This window comes from Sciurus vulgaris (genome assembly GCF_902686455.1).
Source record: "Sciurus vulgaris genome assembly, chromosome: 3".
Taxonomy (NCBI): domain Eukaryota; kingdom Metazoa; phylum Chordata; class Mammalia; order Rodentia; family Sciuridae; genus Sciurus; species Sciurus vulgaris.
Genome location: NC_136463.1, coordinates 62,773,021 through 62,793,215, shown reverse-complemented (window position 1 = coordinate 62,793,215; position 20,195 = coordinate 62,773,021). Strand labels below are relative to the sequence as shown.

Sequence of the window (20,195 nt, the reverse complement as noted above, 5' to 3'; positions counted from 1 at the left end):
CATATTAAGTTCCAATTTTAAGGAAAAAATGAGTCAGTTGTATATATCACATAGTAGCAGTCCAGCATAAATGTGACTATATTTAACTAGTTCTTGAAATTAAATATTGTTTTACATTTTCCATATGTGGTTTCTAAATTGTTGACTTCTGTCTTGAGACCTGATGAGCCATGAGGATGGGTGGCAGGGTAATTGTCAAGGAATCTTTTTTTTTTTTTTTTTTTTGGGGGGGGGTGTACAGGGTATTGAAACCAAGAGCACTTAACCACTGAGCCACACGCTACGCCCTAGCCCTTTTTAAAATTTTTTATTTAGAGTCAGAGTCTCACTAAATTGCTGAAAAAAAAAAAAAAAATTATTTATTTATTTATTTATTTTTTTTTAATTGTAAACAAATGGGATACATGTTGCCTCTCTGTTTGTACATGGCGCAAAGGCATACCATTTGTGTAATCATAAATCCACATACAGTAATGTTGTTTGATTCATTCTGTTATTTTTCCCCTTCCCCCCACCCCTCCCACCCCTCTTTACCCTCTATACAGTACTTTCTTCCTCCATACTTGCCCCCCTCCCTAACCCTAACTCTAACCCTAACACTAACCCTTCCCTCCCCCCCATTATGTGTCATCCTCCACTTATTAGCGATATCATTCGTCCCTTTTTGAGATTGGCTTATCTCACTTAGCATGATATTCTCCAATTTCATCCATTTGCCTGCAAATGCCATAATTTTGTCATTCTTTATGGCTGAGTAATATTCCATTGTGTATATATAAAATTTTTTTTTTTTTTTTTTCTCAAACCTAGGTAGGCATCTGTTTAGTTATTAATTTTAGCCTGGGCATGATAGTGCATGCCTGTAATCCCAGTGACTCAGGAGGCTGAGTCAAGTGTATTGAAAGTTTGATGCCAGTATCAGCAACTTAGTGAGACCCTTTCTCAAAAAATAAAAAGACTAGAAATGTAACTCTGTGGTAAAGGGCCTCTGGTTTCAATCCCCAGTACCAAAAAACAAAGCAAAACAAAAATAAAGTATCTTCTCCTATTGATCGATTGAAGTATCTTCTCCTATTGATTGATTGATTGATTGATTGATTGATAAATAGATAGATACCAGGGGTACTTAACCACTTAGCTACATCTCTTGCCCTTTTTATTTTTTATTTAGAGTCAGTCTTCAGCAGTTTAGCAAGGGCCTAAGCAACTCAGTGAGACCCTGTCTGTAAATAAGAAAAAGAGCCTGGGATGTGGCTCCGTGGTTAAGTGTCTCTAGATTCAATCACTGGTACCAAAAAAAAAAAAGGTTGTGGTAAAGCTGGGTTTATTTATTTATTTTATTTTGTGGTGCTGAGAATTAATCCACGGGCCTCAAATGTGCTAGACTGAGCCACATCCCCAGTCCCAAAACTGTTATTTTTAAATGGTGGCTAAGAGAACAACTTTCTGAGAAACTCAAATTCGTAAGCATAACATTGCTAGGTGCAGTGGTGCCTGCCTGTAATCCCAGTGACTTTTGGGGCTGAGGCAGGAGGATTACAAATTTGAGGCCAAAATGGGCAACTTAATGGGAACCTCAGCAACTTAGCATGACTCTGTCTCAAATTAAAAAATAAAAATAAATGGGTCTGGGGTTGAAGCTCAGTGTTAAAAGTGTCCTGAATTCAGTCCCAAGTTCCAAAGACAGACAAATCAACCACCATAATATAAAGATATTATTTGTTATTTTGAGCACAGTTGAATATATTTAGTATTCTCATTTGTTAGGGAATTGAGTTAATAATATCTATGTCATAAGATTGTCTAGCATGAAATAGTGTATGTAACACTATGAGGACTGGCAGATGGATGCTCAGATAGATGTTAAGGGCAAAATAAATTATAGCCACTCTTAAAGTTATTAATAACCAACATTAAAATTGGTGTTATATTATTTCTTGGGTGCATTTGGGAAATACAACTTTTTTTTTTTTTTTTTTTTTTCCTTTTAAAGCCATTTAGTTACATTCAACCATAATAATTGAGGAAAAAAGAGAGAATTATATATTCAGAACAGTTTCTGACAGTCTTTTGGGGGGAGGTGGGGTAGAGGGAGCTGAAGATTGAACCCAGGGCTTCATGCACTGCTAAGCACATGCTCTTACCACTGAACCATACCCCAGCTTCCTTACTGTATTTTTAATTACATCATTTAGATTTTTGAAATGTTATGTCTGGTTTTCACTTAAAAGTAATGCTTTCCTTAAGAAATTACTTTTATTTTATTAACACATAGTAATTTTACATTCACTTGGGGAAAGTAAGTTATTCCTTCTAACCAGTTGTACCAGTACTCATTAACTACCCTCTGTTTATCCCTCCCTCCCCAGGACTAATTCTTAGTGTTAAAAAAATAACCAGCAAACAAAACTGCAAAAATATGTTCAACTTTAATGAGCAGACAAGAGATCATTCACTTTAATATACAGGTGCTTCTTGACTTTACAGTGGGGTTACATCTTGATAAACCATTGTAAATTGAAAATATTGTAGGTCAAAAATACATTTAACACACCTACGCTAGAATCTAACCTACATGAAACATGTAGCCTGCAGTTGGGCAAACACATTAGCCTATAGTTGGGCAAAATCATCTTACCCAAAGCCTATTTTATAAAGTGTAATTAATTGGATGGTGTCATGAATGTGAAAAGCAGAATTGTAATATGAGTGCTTTCACACTGTCATAAAATTGAAAAATCCTAAGTCAGGGACTGTCTATATAAAGAATCCACACAAATATGAAAAGTATTAACATCTCAGTAGAATAATGGATATTGAACAGGAGCAGATAATTCATGAAAGAAGAAACAATCACTAATCAAGCATAACAATAGTTTTGACCTTACTAATAGAAAAAATTTAAATTAGAATTAATGTATATGTGTGTGTATATTTACATGCATGTATGTATATATACTATATACATATACATACATATATATATATATATATATCAAGATATCTTTTAAACAAGAATGTCCAGTAATGATAAGAATTTGATGAAGCAGGCATTCTCATTACATTTCAAACAATCTTATGGAAGAGCAACTTAACAGAATATATAAAGGGCTTAAAAAGTTTTACTTTTTAACCTATTAACTCTTTTTCACCTGAGCACAGATTTTTTTTTTTCAGTATTTAAAGATGTTCACCGGGCTGGGATCTGGCTCAGTTGGTAGAATGCTCGCCTCACATGCACAAGGCCCTGGGTTCAATCCCCAGCACTGCAAAAAAAAAAAAAAAAAAGAAAGTTTTCCGTAATAATGAAAATGTTTAGCCATCAATAGGAATTCTGTAAAAACAGTGGTGTTTTTTTAAAATATTTTTATGGTGCTGGGAATTGAGCCCAGGGCCTGTGCCTGGCTAGGCACATGCTCTAGTACTGAGTCCCCCAGCTCTGTTCCTTTATCCAGGATTTCACTTTCTGTGGTTTTCTGAGGTGTCAGTCTCATGGGTTGGGGAAAGGAGCCAGACAAGCAGAACATTCACTGCCTCCTTGAACCCATGGTCCTGTTTCCCTGAAAGCCCATGATGGCAATGGGGTGGGGATATTCTCTGGCCCTCAGACTTCAGCCCGTCTACTTAGTCTGTCCCTTTCCCTCCCAACTGAAATTGAGGCTTCTGTTATCGTCCCACAGCCCCAAGCTTGGCATTTGGTATATACACCTGACCTTGTGCCCTTTAAGGAGAAATGATGTATCTTCTATACTAACATAAAATTGTGCATCTGATTTTTCTTTATTTGCTATGCTTTTGGTGTCATATCTAAGAAACCATTGCCTAATTCAATGTCACAAACATTATGCCTGTTTTCTTCTAAGAGCTTTTAGTGCTAGCTTTACTTACGAGTTGGAAAGGAGGAAATCAAACTGTCTTTATTTGCAGACAATATGATCTTCTACATAGAAAAATCCCAAAAACTCTACCACAAAAATCTACTAGAACTGTGATTGAATTTAACAGAATCACAGGATATCAAGTTAATATACAAAATGTAATTGTATTTCTGTAAACTGGCAACGAATAATTGAAATTTGAAAATATACTTGTAAGTCCAGCATGATGGTGCATGCTTGAATTCTGAGCTACTCCGGAGGCTCAGGAGGTTTAAGATCATCCTGGACAATGTAACAAGACCCTGTTTCAAAATTAAACAATTAAAAGTCTCATGATAGCTCAGTTAGAGCACTTGCCTAACATGCACATCCCTGGGTTCAGTCCCTAGTATGGAGCCAAAAAAAAAGTGACTATTCACTTTTAAAAAATCAAATTTATATATGCTTTTGTTACAGTTTGCTATTCATGAATGATTTGCATCTTACAAAATCCTTGACCCCTTAGTTGTCTGAGCTTGGCTAGTCTAGTAGAATTGAGTATTATTACCTAATATTCTACATATAAATGCCTGTCATAGCCCCTTAAAGTTTTTTGTTTTGTTTATTAATTTACACTTACATTTCTCTATTTATGAACCAGGGATGTAGCTGAATGGTAGAGCACTTGCCTAGCCTGCATAAAACTCTGGAATAACCTCCAGTCACACACATACACACACAATTGAAATGTTGGACTGAGGGTGTAGCTTAGTAGTAGATCACTTGCCTAGCATATACAAGACCTTTGGTTTAATCCCTAACATTGCCCAAAAAGTGTGATGCATTGCTTGCTGTCACACCAGGAAGGGTCTGTGTCTCATGGCTTTTTATACCCTGACAGTAGCATAATTAGGCCTATGGTAGATAATAAGTGTGATATTAAAGGTCTGTTTTGATCACTATAATATCAGTTTTCTCTATAGGAAACAAGACCAATTTTAACTAGAAGATGTGATATTGTTTGTTCTTTGTTACTTATTCAGTTAATTAGTAAGGTGCTATACAGGCCTGCTGAATGCCAGTGTGAACTAGAAAGGAGCGATGAGTTGGTGTTAACCTATTTTCTTTTCACTTGACAGGTGTGGGATTATGAGACTGGAGATTTTGAACGAACTCTTAAGGGACATACAGACTCTGTACAGGACATTTCCTTTGACCACAGTGGCAAGCTTCTGGCTTCCTGTTCTGCAGATATGACCATTAAACTATGGGATTTTCAGGGCTTTGAATGCATTAGAACCATGCACGGTAAGGGACAGAGGATAATACCTTAATAATAATTGCTAACATGACATTTCAGAGTTTGCAGGTGTTTGCAGAGCTGACATTCAGCTCTTAATTGTCCATGTGGCTGGAGAAACATGATGTACCTCATGCATGGATATACCACAGTGGTTGAAAGTTGTTTGCTCTGAGGTTTTAAGTATCTCTTAGTAGTTTACATAGAATATTTAATTTGTTTTCAATAGTTTTTTTGTATAAGAAAAACTTGTCTTTGAGAAACCTAGAAAATGAAGTTATTGAGTGCTCCCACTCCTTTCTTTCATTTTCCTCTCACTGTTCAATTGGAAAACAGCAGTCTAGAGACAGTATAAATGAGTGGGAATAATGAAAACTGGAACTCAGGTTCTTTTGCTCATTTTTATTAAATGTTCTACATATACTCTTATTGTTAGACTAGCAGAACTCAGACATCTAGGGGCCAAGGAGAAAATTGTAAGATGCAAACAGTTTTGGAAACTGTTTCCTGATGCAGCGTGGTTTTGTGGAAATAGCATGGGCTTTGAAGTCAGGTATTTGGGTTCAGAAATTCTAACTTCTTTCATCTGGAAAATAGAGGTAGTGATATTTTAAGTCAAATAAAGGTTGCGAGAATAGAATGAGGTAAAAAACTCATCATCTTGGTACATAGGAGGTGCTCCCTATATAAGGATTTTTCTTTTTTCTTTAAACATGGTGAAACAATAAATGTTTAGATTTCATGTGAGAAACACATATTATGTGAATAATTAAAAAAAAAAATTATGTAGCTTGACTTGGTGGTCCACATTTGCAATCCCAGCCACTTGGGAGGCAGGAGGATCACATGTTTGAGGCCAGCCTGGGCAACTTAGACACTGTCTCAAAATAAAAAATAAAAATACCCAGGGTTGTGGCTCTGTGATAGAGTGCCCCTGGGTTTAATCAGCAGTACCCACCCACCCCCCAACTAGTGATCTTAGTGCATGAGTAAGTCGTGATTACATGAAAGATATTTTGTAAAGTCTACTATTTATCTTTCTTCATGTTGCCTGTATCTTGTTACTTTCACTTTAAAAAGAATGTTCTTGGGGCTGGGGAGATAGCTCAGTCGGTAGAGTGCTTGCCTTGTAAGCACAAGGCCCTGGGTTCGATCCCCAGCACCCAAAAAAAAAAAAAAAAAAAAAGAGTGTTCTTTCTAACCATTGTGTTTTTTTTTTTGGTGTTTTTTTTTTTGTATTTTGTTTTTTGTTTTTGTTTTTGTTTTTTGGGGGTACTGGGAATTGAACTCAGGGGCACTTGGCCACTGAGTCACATCCCCAGCCCTATTTTGTATTTTATTTAGAGATAGCGTCTCACTAAGTTGCTTAGTGCCTTGCTTTTGCTGAGGCTGGCTTTGACTCCTAATCCTCCTGCCTCAGCCTCCTGAGCTGCTGGGATTATAGGCATGTGCCACCATGCCCAGCACTAACCATTGTTTATTTGTCGAAGTGATAAGATATTTATGTGGATTCTCTGGGGCTTTTTCCACAAAGCATAGCTGATTAAGAATGTGAACAACATATATGAAGTAATTTTTTTTTGCCTCATGAATATCAACAACATAAAGATAATTCTCAACAACTAGTTTAAATAGAGAATCAGATCCCTATTTTTAAAAATCCATTTGGTTTGGCATTTTATTTTATTTTTATTCTTATTTTTTGCGGTGCTGGGGATTGAACCCAGGGCCTTATGCTTGTGAGGCTAGCACTCTACCAACTGAGCTATATCCCCAGCCCTGGTTGGCATTTTAAATCTTAATTTCTTTCTTGTAGAGTATCAACTATAGGAAATTTCATTGTTTTCCTAGTGCTTATTATGATGTAAATATTCAGACTCTCTGAAGTGTGTGAATGTATTCAAACACTGATGTCTGTGTTTTAAAACAGTTATACAGGTTACAGTTTAATTACTGATTCCTTTTTCGTGTAAATCCATGTATTTTATGAAATTTATGTAATGTTCATTATATTTAGAACTTGCTGTGATGTAGGGGTTGGGGATTTAGCTCAGTGACAGAGTGCTTGCCTAGTACTCCCAAAGCCCTGAGTTTGGTTGCTCCTTGGTTCTGGGGAGATCTTGTTGTGATATAAAAATACCATAGTATGAGCCAGTGGTAAACTGAGGTTTAGTTGCTCTTGGTGCTATACTATTTAATATGTTACTGTGTTATATGTTTTAGGCCACGATCACAATGTCTCTTCAGTAGCCATCATGCCCAATGGAGATCATATAGTGTCTGCCTCAAGGGATAAAACTATAAAAATGTGGGAAGTGCAAACTGGGTAAGTAGGTTTAGTTGAAAAGGCATCAATCAATCAGCTTAAGAGGTTTAAAAAAATTTATCTTTTCCTGAGTGCTCAGTAATTTTGACTTTAATCCAGAATGACCATGTATTCACATACTTTTTTTCATTTTTGATGGTACTGGATCAAACCCAGTGGCACTCCACCTCTGAGCTGCATACCCAGCCCCCTTTTAGTTTTTTTTTTTTTTTAAACTCAGGGACTCATGCACACTTAATTTTTTTTTTTTTTTTGGGTGCTGGAGATTGAACCCAGGGCCTTGTGCTTACAAGGCAAGCACTCTACTGACTGAGCTATCTCCCTAGCCCCGATTTTTTGTGTTTTTGAGATATGGCCTTACCAAATTGCTAAAGTTGGCCTCAAACGTACAATCCTCCTCTCTCAGCCACCAGAGTAACTGAGATTATAGGCATGTGCCACCATGCCCAGCTATCAATGTATTTTAAAACTTAAGTGAGAGGCTGGAGATGTAGCTCAATAGTAAAGTACTTGACTGTCATGCAGGGAACTCTGGGTTCGTTCGCCAGCACTGCACAACAAACAGTATAGTCTGATCTCCAAATGCTTCCCTAAAAGAAACAGAGACATTATATATCCGAGACTCAGTGTCCTTGAGAGCCATTTTTTGTGATGGCTCATTTTCTCTGTGGGCTTCTTTTAGTTGATCTGTCTGAGTTTAAACTAAAATGCAAATAACATTTGTGTTAGTATCCCTGTTAGGCTAAATTTGTGCTTAAAATTACACTTGCTTGGGCTGGGGAGATAGCTCAGTCAGTAGAGTGCTTGCCGTGCACGCAGAAGGCCCTGGGTTTTATCCCCAGCACCGCAAAAAAAAAAAAAGAAAAAAAAAATTACATTTGATTGTTGTAACAAAACCTTAACTGACTGGTTTTGCCCAGATTAGTAAAGCATACCTATTTCACAGCATGGCTAGAATTATTTTTTTCTGGGTTTATTGTTTGTTTTATTTTATTTTATTTTTATTTATTTTTTTGCGGTGCCGGGGATCGAACCCAGGGCCTTGTGCATGCAAGGCAAGCACTCTACCGACTGAGCTATCTCCCCAGCCCTGTTTTATTTTTGAAAGGTTTTATTCTGTATATCTTTACCTTTTAAATCCTGTTGATTGGGCTGGTTCCTTACCAATATTCCTGTTAGCTTATTTTAACTGGCATTTGACTTTCTGTCCTGTGCCCATCTTTTATTAACCAGTATTTTAGATTTATTTAGTTAACTTGCTTGTGATTTCTGTAACTTGGTTCTTTTCTCTTCATTCCAATGTTTAGTTATTTTTGTATCACTTCTGTAAAGTATCCTGATGGTTGTCATTCACAATGTAAATTACTACTTATATTGACAGCTACTGTGTGAAGACATTCACAGGACACAGAGAATGGGTACGTATGGTGCGGCCAAATCAGGATGGCACTCTGATAGCCAGCTGTTCCAATGACCAGACCGTGCGTGTATGGGTCGTAGCAACAAAGGAATGCAAGGCTGAGCTCCGAGAACATGAACATGTGGTAGAATGCATTTCCTGGGCTCCAGAAAGCTCATATTCTTCCATCTCTGAAGCAACGGGATCTGAGGTACTGTGTGATGAACATACCATTCCATGATTTTATTGCTGATATCTTAGAACCTTAGACAACTTTTTCTGATTCTCAGTTTCATGTCTGTTAATGCATTTAGGAATCTGCACTTTAGGGAAGGAAAGGGGAAGTGCTGAGGAGAGATATTAGCCAAATTATATTATTGTGTGCATGTACAGACATGTGACAACAAATCCCATCAGTATGTACACTATAATGCACCAATTAAAAAATGTGGACAGAGAAAAAAAAGAATCTGCACTTTAGATTCTGAATCTTGAAACTCTACTCTTTCTAACATATAATTGTGTTTATATTTTTAGCCAGTGATTATTATTGCTGTCAACTGACCTTTGATTTGATGGGTTCTGGGGATAGATTCTCCTAGAGTAAAAGTGATCATTTAAATTTATATGAAATGTAAGAGAAAACCTGTGTAAGTGAAAGCTTGTTATTATAGAGTTATCTTTTAGAAGAATAACCTTCTTTAAAAGTACATAATTATTTACAAATTTACAATGAAAAGCAGTTCAGTATTTAAGTATTTTTATTTTTAATGACACTTTTTATTTAAAATTTAAAAAAAGAAAAATATTTTTCAGTTCTGAGGATCAAACCCAGACCCTGCATGTGCTAATAAGCAAGTACTCTACCACCAAGCTACCTCCCCAGCCCTATGTATTTATTTTAGATGAAGACTTCATATGGAGGACTGTGATATTCTTGATCATTGAAAGTTCTCACTGAGTCTGAAATTTGTTATATTTCTTCATTTTTATTCTAAATTATTTCAGTCTTTATGATTAATACCTTAAAAATAAGTTATAGGGCTGGGGATATAGCTCAGTTGATAGAGTGCTTGCCTCACAAGCACAAGGCCCTGGGTTCAATGCCCAGCACTGGGGAGGGGGGGAAAGTTGCAGAATGTTATTTCTGTGACTAGGTTGTATGGGTTAAAATCTGTTCCCTTCCTTTCTTTTTTACTGATGGTTGAACCCAGGGGTACTCTTCGTTGTGCTACATTCCCATCCCTCTCCCCCCCTTTTTTTTTTTTGGGTGCTGGGGATCGAACCCAGGGCCTTGTGCTTACAAGGCAAGCACTCTACTGACTGAGCTATCTCTCCAGCCCCCATTTTATTTTTCTATTGTCTTGAGCTAGGGGTCTTACTAAGTTGCCAAGGCAGACCTCATATTTGCCATTCCTCCTTCAGGCTCCCAAGTAGCTGGGATTACAGGTGTGTACCCCCATGACTGGCTCACATTTCTTTTATAGTGGCAATCCTCTCATGAGTTTTTAAAACTATATCCTAATAAAGGAGGAAATCTCCCCTCACATCCCAAGAATTTTTCTAAATGAAGATTCTGTGATCTCTATTTTGGCTGGCCCATTGCATTTTAAATTCTTTATTCTGCCCTCTGGTGGTTATTACTTATCAAACATGTCATGAATTTTATTGTGGCTGTGCTTAACATTTAAAAAATGAATAAAATAGTTTAAAAATCATAGCAGTATTGGGGATTGAGCCTCTAAGGCCCTGCACATACCCTTTGGCCTGATTATAGAGGTCTTTTTTATTTTTTATTATTATTTTTTTTGGTACCGGGGCTTGAACCCGGGGGTGCTTAACCACTGGGCCACATCCCTAACCCTTTTTGTGTTTATTTAGAAACAGGGTCTTGCTGAGTTGCTGAGGCTGGCTTTGAACTTGTGATCCTCCTGCTTCAGCCTCCAGAGCCACTGAGATTACAGGTGTGGGCCACCGTGCCCAGCCTGACTACAAACAGAAGTCTTAAGCAGTAAATTTATCATCTGTTAGTGTTATCTGGGTCCTTTCTATGTAGCCTAGCTATAGTGTCTATAGACTTGTATATTTCAATAGATAAAAACAAATTGCTGCTGGGTGTGATATTGCACACCTGTAATGCCAGCAACTTGGGAAGTTGAGGTAGGAGGATTGCAAGTTCAGGGACACCCTGGGCAACTTAGCACCATCCTGTCTCAAAAGGAAAGTGGCAGGGGGATGTAGCTCAGTGATAGAACACTTTCCTAGCATGTATGAAACCCAGAGTTTAATCCCCAGTACTGCAAAATATAAAAAAGAAAAGATAAAAGAACATTGCTGTTTTACACAATTGGAAATAAAAATCATTCTGGATGCCATTTAAAGTTCTTATTTAGCTTCATTCATGAGAAATTAATTTTTACTTATTTTCTATAGACTAAAAAAAGTGGCAAGCCTGGACCATTCTTGCTGTCTGGATCCAGAGACAAAACTATTAAGATGTGGGACGTCAGTACTGGCATGTGCCTTATGACCCTTGTAAGTTTGTATAATCTCATTGCTTCTTTGGTCTCATCACTGTGTATTAGATGCTTTTTGATATCTTAGTAAATAATCTAAAATAAGCCCAAAATTTTCTGGGCTTTAAAAAATAATTTCTTTATAAAGATTCTGTTATAATGGGTATGAAAGTTATTTTTATAGAATGTCATGTTATATTAAAAAATCTACAAAGGCAGTCAGTGCTGATGTGGGGGGTCATCCTCGTTCACTGTATCTTTAAAAATTGTGTATTATCTCCTATGGAGGAGAGAAATTTTCCTGAAGACTTAATCAATCCTGATGTTGTTCATGTCTGTTTCACTCTTATGTATATGAATTCTTTTAACACTTTCTCTTTATTGATATGATGTAATTTATTTGGTTTAACATTCTGAAATCAGTTGTTTTAGCTTTATGATTTGGAAATACTTCATTTTAGGAACACTGAGATTTCCAAAGAGATATATAAATGCTAGTAAGTGATTGTCGACATTTTGGTTTGCATAAGGGAATTCTGAAAGATTCTGTGGATATTTTTAATTCATTAGCAGTTTTTATAATTTGGCATCATGTTTGTTTAGAGATTCTTTAGTTGCTAACCATACCTTCAAAGTGACTGTCTTGTGTAGAATGACAGACACATGGTATTTTCAAGAGTTGATTTAAAAAATTGGTGAGCTTGGTGTGGTAGTGCATGCATATAATCCCAGTAGCTCGGGAGGCTGAGACAGAAAGATGGCAAAGTTCAAGGCAAGCCTTAGCAAAGTAGTGAGACCCTGTCTCAAAATAAATATTTTTAAAAGGGACTGGAAATGTAACTCAGTGATAGATCACCCCTGGGTTCAGTCCCCAATACCTCCATACACATACACACACAAAATTAAACTCAGTATTCTGAGCTTTGTTCAGTTATACCATGTTGCTGTTAGAAAAGTATACCTACATTTAAAATTACTAAGAGTGCTGTACCATCTGTAATAGCACAGGTCAGCATAAATTTCCCCAGGAAGCTTCTGTCTCATTTTCAGGTCCTAATACTTTTTTCCTGTTTTATTTTGCTGTGGCCACAAGAAATGTGATTTGACTTTTTGTACAGGTTTTTTTTCTTTCAGTACTGGGGATTGGACCCAGGGGTGCTTTATCACTAAGCTACATCCCCAGCCCTTTTTATTTTTCACTTTGAGATAAGGTCTCACTAATTTGCTGAGGCTATCTTTGAACTTGTGATCCTCCTGCCTTGGCCTTCTCAGTCTGTGGAACTACCAGTGTGAACTGCCATGCCTGGCCTTGTAGAGGCCTTTCCCTCTAGTGACTAATAACTTTTTTATAGGTTGGGGTAATAAGAGTATTTTAAATAAGGGCAAGTAAGGAAGAGTAAACCAAGACAAAAAAACTATTACCTTAATAACCATTACCTTAATAAAAAAAAGTTGTTTTTAATTCTTTTTATAAAAGCACTGTAGTCATTGCCATTGTGGAAAATTTTAGAAATAGAAAAGCTAAAGCAAGTAAATAAAAATCACCATCAGATCACTTCTACCATACTTGATAATGCCTTCCAAGCGTATTTTTCTAGACTTAGAGCTGTCCCATGTAACTTTCCACAGTGAAGTTCTATATGTGCATTGTCTAATATGGTAGGTACTATAATCTTTTTCTTAAATTAATACATAGATAAGTAGTATTTACATAAAAATGGTATACTATATATATTGCTTTGTAGCAAACTTAGAAAGTATGTGACATTGCTTATGTCACACTGATTTATAAAGTTTTACACCCTCTCCCCCCCACACCTTTTTTTTTTTTTTTTTTTTTTTTTTTTTTTTTTAATGGTAGTACCAGGGATTCATTACCACTGAGCTGTATCTGCAGCCCTTTTTACTTTGAGACAGAGTTTTTGCCAGATTCCCAAGGCTGGCCTTGAATTTAACAATCCTCCTGCGTTGGTCTCTCAAGTTGCTGGGATTATAGGCATGTATTCCTGCCACCTGACTTAGTCTTTTTTTTTTTTGGCAGAGGGTACCAGGGATTGAACCCTGGGGCGCTTAACCACTGAGCCACATCCCCAGCCATTTTTTAATATTTTATTTAGAGACGGAGTCTTGCTGAGTTGCTGAGGCTGGCTTTGAACTGGTGGTGATCCTCCTGCCTCGACCTCCTGAGCCACTGGGATTGGCTCACAGTCTTTTTTTTTTTTTTGTAAATGGACACAATATCTTTATCTTTATGTGGTGCTGGAGGATCAAACCCAGTGCCTTGCGTGGCATATGCTCTACCACTGAGCTGCAGCCCCAGCCCCCATGTCTTATAGTCTTTTGATAAACATGTTTGTTAACTAAATGTCATGCATACCCTTAATCATTTCTTAGGGTAAATTACAAGAAGAGAACTGTTGGGACAAGAGATAAACAAGATGGATAGATATGTAATAAATGCCGTATATATCCTTCACCTAAAGTCACCAGTTAGTAATTTGTGTATATGTGTTCCTTTTACTGAACTGTTTGACAGTTCCTACAGATATTATGATACTTTAGCTTGTATTTTCTAAGAAAAGGGGTATATAAAACAATAAAATTAGTCACACACATAAGAAATTTAACATTGGCAACACTGCATAGTCAAATTTTCTTCGGTCCCTTATAACTTCTTTTAATCCCTGAGATCCAGTCAAGGATCACACATTGCACTTTCTGGTCCTGTCCTGTTAATTTCCTTTTCCTTTAATCTAGAATTCCTAAACTTTTTTTTCTTCTTGGTCTTTTGTAGTGTTCACATTTTGGTGTATATAATATTGTTTTTTTGTTTTGTTTTTTTTTTTTTAACTTAAAAAGTATTGATATTTTTGTTTGTTTTTAGAGATAGGGTTTCCAGTGGGGGGGTGAATAACTCAGTGACACAGTACTTACCTTGCATGCATGAGGCCCTGGGTTTAATCCCTAGCACAACAACAAGTAGAATATTTAATACATTTATCTTGGCTTTTTTCATGCTGAGAATTGAAACTTAGGGCCCTGTGCATGTTAATAAGCACTTGATCTACCACTGAGCTGTACTCATCCTCTACATTCTTTTTTGGGGGGAAAGGGAGGGGTACCAGGGGCATTTAACCTCTGAACCACATACCACATCCCCAGTTTTGCTTTTAATTTTTTTGAGACAGGGGCTTGCTAAGTTGCTGAGGCTGATGTTCAATTTATGATCCTCCTTCTGCAGCCTCTACATTCTTAATGCAGTTTAATGCTGTTCATGTTGGTTCACTCATGATACCTTCATAACCATTTTTAAAAAAGATTTGTCATAATTTGCTCTAGTATTTCCAGTGCAAAGATTTTTATTGACTTGCCCTGTTGGAGATAGCGTTTTCATGGGGAGAACATTTAATTGTCAGTCTCATTTTTAGTGAATAGTAGTATACATAGTTTCACTGTAATAAATGTATTAGTCATAGATGCTACTTAAAACAATTTATCCTTTTACTAGTCAAATACCTTTTTGTCTTTAAGGTGGGTCATGATAACTGGGTACGTGGAGTTCTGTTCCATTCTGGGGGGAAATTTATTTTGAGTTGTGCTGATGACAAGACCCTACGTGTATGGGATTACAAGAACAAAAGATGCATGAAGACCCTCAATGCGCATGAACACTTTGTTACCTCTTTGGGTATGTACGGTTATGAAGTTTTTATTAAATTTTGGAGTGCCAGGTGTAACAAAGTTTTATGTAATTTTGTGGACTTTTCCAGGTAAGAAATGACCACAGAGCTTTCAGGGCAGAATAGAATAGGCAGATTAAAACTGTGGAGTCCTATCAGTTGCTTTAAATTGCTCTTCATCATTAGCCTAGTAATAAATTACCTTCTCCATCATACTGGATTGATTTTTGAACCTAGAATTGTGAAAAGAATAATTAACCACATTCCTTATTGGTAATTTTTCTCTGCTACTTGTTGTAAACTACTCAAAAGAAAGCTTATTCAACTTTTCCCTGTGGCAGGTACATACTCTTGTGTATGAAGAACTCAGGGAGTTGTATTTGAATTTATTAAACATCCTTACTATCATCTGAACTCAAATCTGGAATTTAAAATAGTGAATACAGTCAGTAAATTATAATACACTGCGATGTGGTGGACCTAATAATGAACACAGTACCTTAGTAAAATAGAGCCAAAGACTCACATTAATATTTCAGGGATTAAACATGAACATAAAGCATTAGTACTAAGCTTGGAACATCATGTTCAATAAATGGATATGCTGGGACTGTCCTTGTAAATAAAATTCAAACCCCATTTTGGATTGGGATAATGTGTTTTCACTGAAGTGTTAATACAGAATTTAATCATTGAGGGCTTGGGGTTGTAGCTCAGTGGTAGAGTACTTGCATAGCATGTGCGTGACATGGGGTTCGATTCTCAGCACAACATATTTATAAAATTAAGGTACATCAACAATTAAAAATACATTTTAAAAAATAAAGAATTTAATCATTGAGTTCAGACTCCCTTACTCAGTTGATACACTTGGTATCTTCTAGGAGTGTAGATGTGTATGTACAGAGAAACACTGATATTCTTGGTGCTTGAATTTGTTTATTTGTGGCATGATCTGGTTTGAAAGCAGGGTTTTGTTTTTTGTTTTTTGTTTTTTTTTTTCTTTCAGATTTCCACAAGACGGCACCCTATGTGGTTACTGGCAGTGTAGATCAAACAGTAAAGGTGTGGGAGTGCCGTTGATTCTCATTGGGCCCCTCCTCCCTTTTTTCCTCTGGATGCACTCTGATGATACCATGGTTACCCCATTGAGCTCTGTTTAAATAAATATTGTCCTTTCATGTAAATTATTCTGGATGTAGATTGAGCTTATTAAATGTTACACACAAAGTATTCATGCATGGTGAATCCAAATTGTATACTGTAAATTTACATACGTTGTCTAGAAGTACCATAGGGTTTAAAAACCTGGGCTGGCATTGGTCACACCAGGCCTACGAGGGCAGAAGTTTAATAAATTGAACTAGGGCACTAAACTGAATAGTTGACAGTGTCGTTTTATGTTGGATTATAAATTCCTGTTTTTCTTTCTGCTATCTGTCAGTGCCTGACTTGATGGCCTCATTTGGGGAAAAGTGGTGGTTTTTAGGGCTTTTTCTGAAATGTGTATCTATGTAACATCACTTAAGTGTGCTTAATAAATCTTTAAGGATGTTAGATAACAAAATCTTCTGAACCATCTATGTAATTAATGGGAGTACACATTGGAATTTTTGTCATGACCCATTTGCCAAATCAATAGGATATGTTTGTTTTGGCAACCTATCAAGCAAAGGCTAGTGGTATATTTATGTAAGAAAATGATTGTAAATCTTGAATAAGAAAAATCTCAGCAGCTAATAGCAAATCATCTTTCATTTGGGTCTTCTTTGTAAACAGGTTAAAAAACACTCATATTCTAAGCTTCTGTTTTCCATGCTAGACATACTTCTAGTTGTATTCTTCATACTATTAGACTGTAAAGTGATGTGATTCCAAGTAGAATTTAATCTTCCCATTGAGTGTCATGGTACAAATCACTTTGTTTTTGATGTTTTTAGGGATGTGCAATGTGCATTACATAACGACAGAAATATTGAAAAGGTTATGTTTGCCCATATTAAAGAAGTGAGAGAAATAACAGTTTGTTTTTCAACATGAGTTAACAAAATTTGAATTGTTTCATTTGCAAGTTAAAAAAAAATGACAGGGTTTAATGGAGTGTGCATAAAATTGTACTGTTTTTTGACCTTTTGTTTATATATAAATATTTTGTAAGTATATGGGCCTATCTATAAGTGGGTAAGTCTGTATATGTATATGGCACACATACAACCTCCGCGTTTTAGAAGTGCTAAAAGTTTGAACCAGAATAAATCTTGTTGTGGAATACCACAACCATGCTTTAGAACAAACTCTTTTTGATCCCAGTGCTTCTGAAAACTATTTCTGACTATGGGGATTTTTCCCAGCAAAAGAAAAATCACTTCCTTTATTTCCCCCTCTAATGTGGCCATTAAGCATTTTACACATCCCTGATATATTGTATATTTTGATCCAAAGTAATTACAAAGTAGGTTTAAGAGAATTTTTATCCATGACTTTCGGACACCACTCCATTGTCAGTCATTAATAAAGAATTCTATTGCTTAGCTAAATAACAGTTTTCTTTTTTTATAAAGAGAGTCATTTGAAAAGTTAGCAGAAGCAATGAAATAATGACAGTTTTAACCAAGTTTTTTTTTCTAAATTACATTTTATGCATTCGTGTAATATATGATTTTTTTCAGATGTCCCTTTTAATAGTTAATGGAAATTTGGTTCCTGAAAAAGACAAAGGGTGAGAGTTAATGTCCTGTAGGTACACACACAGAATAGGCCATATGTATTAACCAGAAGCAGCTCAATGTCTAGCTTGTGTCTTTTGTTTGTTTACTTCTTGTTTTTAATAATTCCTGAGAAATGTCTCTGGAAGGGAAAGTGTTTTGAGAACTAATAACTATTTTTTGAGGACAAAAATTACATCTTAAGCTAATTCCTTAAATGTGGTAGGTTAACTTTCAGGACAATATTGCCTCACAACCCTGCTTATATTGAGATGTCTTTTCTTTCCCCTGGCTGTTCTGACTAGATTTTTCTACAGAAGTTATGGAAAATATCTTTGTTCTCATTTGCTGCTATTTCCTGTCTTATTTCAAGAAATATAAATACATAGAAATGGTGCATCTTAACATTTGTTTGTACATGTATAAATGTCCTGTATTTTAATTCATTTTTAGCATGTAGCAACATGAATTGTTTAAGGGTAAGCCACAACATATAGAAATCACTCACAGATATTAATAAAAGAAAAAAATGGTACCGATGTAGAGGAAACAAAGCTGCTGTTCGCTGGGTTTCTTCCCCTGCAGCCTACAGTGACTGTCATTGACAAAGGAGGAGAAACAATTACTCTGTAAACAAAGTTATCCTTACTTGGGAGATTGCCACAGCCTGCTGCTTAGTTGAGTTACCAGACATCGTCCATTTAAGAAGCAGCGAACATTGAATCTCAGGGATGGTCCACAACTGGATCCAAATGTAACAAGCCCTGTTAAATAATGAAGGGGGTGGGGGAGAGCAATCCATCCACAGTCTGGAATCAGATTTGCAGAGGTTTCCTGCACTGTTGTTTGACACTGCCCTATTGATGCCCTTTCTTACTCTGTGTTCTGTTTTCTCTGTCTGCTGTCTAACCCTGTGCCTTGCCTGGGATAAGGACAATGATGAGGTTACTGGTTTGGATTGTAAGTAGAGGACTATTAATTGGTTTAGAGGTTCACTGCTGCTTTGTCACTTTCTCAGATTGGCCACTTATTTAAGAAATAAAAAGCTGGTAGAATTGCATCCTCAGATGATTATTGACTGTGTGTGTGTGCGCGTGTGTGTATGTGTGAAAACAGACATTCCAGTGCCACCCTAATATAATGTGCCCAAGAAATTCTGGCTGCACTCTTGAAATGCAAGCCATGGAAACTGGTTTAGACATCACTTGAAGAATAGTTGCTTTTTGACATGGCATCTTGCACTTTAGGAGACTAAGACCGTCCTGTTTGTCTGTGTGGTGTGACCAATGGTGTACCTAGAGCACTATCCGAAATCACTAGTGTTAGCAAGTTGTCCTGGGCTGTGGAGCGCGCTGTAATCCTTTGGAAGCTTTGGCTCTAGATTCACCAAGCCCAGTCTCCTTACTGTCAGTGCCCTGTTTCCTGCTTTCCTGTTTGCCTCTTTCTGTTTCTGTGTGAACTTCCAGATAATATCACTCATCAAATAGTTTTTTTTTTTAATTTAAAGAAAAACTATTTAAAAATAAAAGACATTTTGTTTGTTGATGGTGGCTTGATAATCCTTAAGTAACTGAAGTTGAAAAAGTTGAAGGAAAAGGCACTTAAAATGGTTACTTTTTCTGTCCAGCTGTATATAAATCCAATGTGTTGATTAATCTAGATGATGCAAAGAATCTCCTGGTAGAGAAGCGACATGTATAAAATTGGTGGAAAAAGGTTTCTTTTTTTTTTTTCCTCCAGTGGGGTGGGGGGAGGGCAAGCTGGATTTACAAGTCACGACTGGACTGAACTAGCCTTTTTATCTTTCCACTATATCATGTAAGTAGCTGCTTTCTTGTCCTGCCCATCCTTCAGGCATCCCTAAAGTTCACTCTGAAGATGTTAGAAATAAACACAAAATCTTCGAGTTAAAATCTGATCCTGACACTGACATGAAGGCAAGCATTGATTTCATTATGAACGTTGTAGAGGTGGTAATTGGAGAAAACAGTTCCCCAGATTGTAAGAGTTAACTGAAGATATTGACACAATTAAAAAAAAAAAATCAGTAAAGGAATGTATATAATATTGCTCTTGTGTTTTACAGTAAGATTTGTTGCTCTCAGACTGTGTAAAACAAAATTTATTCATGTTTTCTGCATATTAAAAAATCTTATTGTACCAATTGGTAAACTATTAAATGCCTATAAAACTAGATCTGATTTTTTTTCTTTTTTTTTTTTCTTTTTTGGTCTTCTTATGTAGGAAGTGGGGCCAGTCATACAAAGAACAAGATCTAAGTTGGTCACAGGGGTAGCAAGAGGTTGACAGAAGGCTTTTCTTTATGGCCATCCAGCCATGGCTTTGCTGTTGTCCTTCCCTTTATTTGGAGGAAGCAGCTCCACAGTAGAGGGTCTTGTCTGGTGAGTTCAC

General features: G+C 36.5%; 1 protein-coding gene across 3 annotated transcripts in view; it reads left to right on the top strand.

Moving 5' to 3' along the window:
• The window catches only part of PAFAH1B1 (platelet activating factor acetylhydrolase 1b regulatory subunit 1), a 70,874-nt gene extending 50,970 nt beyond the window's left edge, over positions 1-19,904 (top strand). For all 3 annotated transcript variants that reach the window (XM_079130912.1, XM_079130913.1, XM_079130914.1), the window contains 6 exons: positions 4,997-5,165; positions 7,381-7,483; positions 8,865-9,093; positions 11,316-11,417; positions 14,930-15,086; positions 16,088-19,904. In XM_079130912.1, coding sequence (XP_078987038.1) covers positions 4,997-5,165; positions 7,381-7,483; positions 8,865-9,093; positions 11,316-11,417; positions 14,930-15,086; positions 16,088-16,161 — 834 coding nt within the window. In that variant the 3' untranslated portion in view covers positions 16,162-19,904. The remainder of the gene's footprint in view (positions 1-4,996; positions 5,166-7,380; positions 7,484-8,864; positions 9,094-11,315; positions 11,418-14,929; positions 15,087-16,087) is intronic.
• The last annotated feature ends 291 nt before the right edge of the window (positions 19,905-20,195 follow it).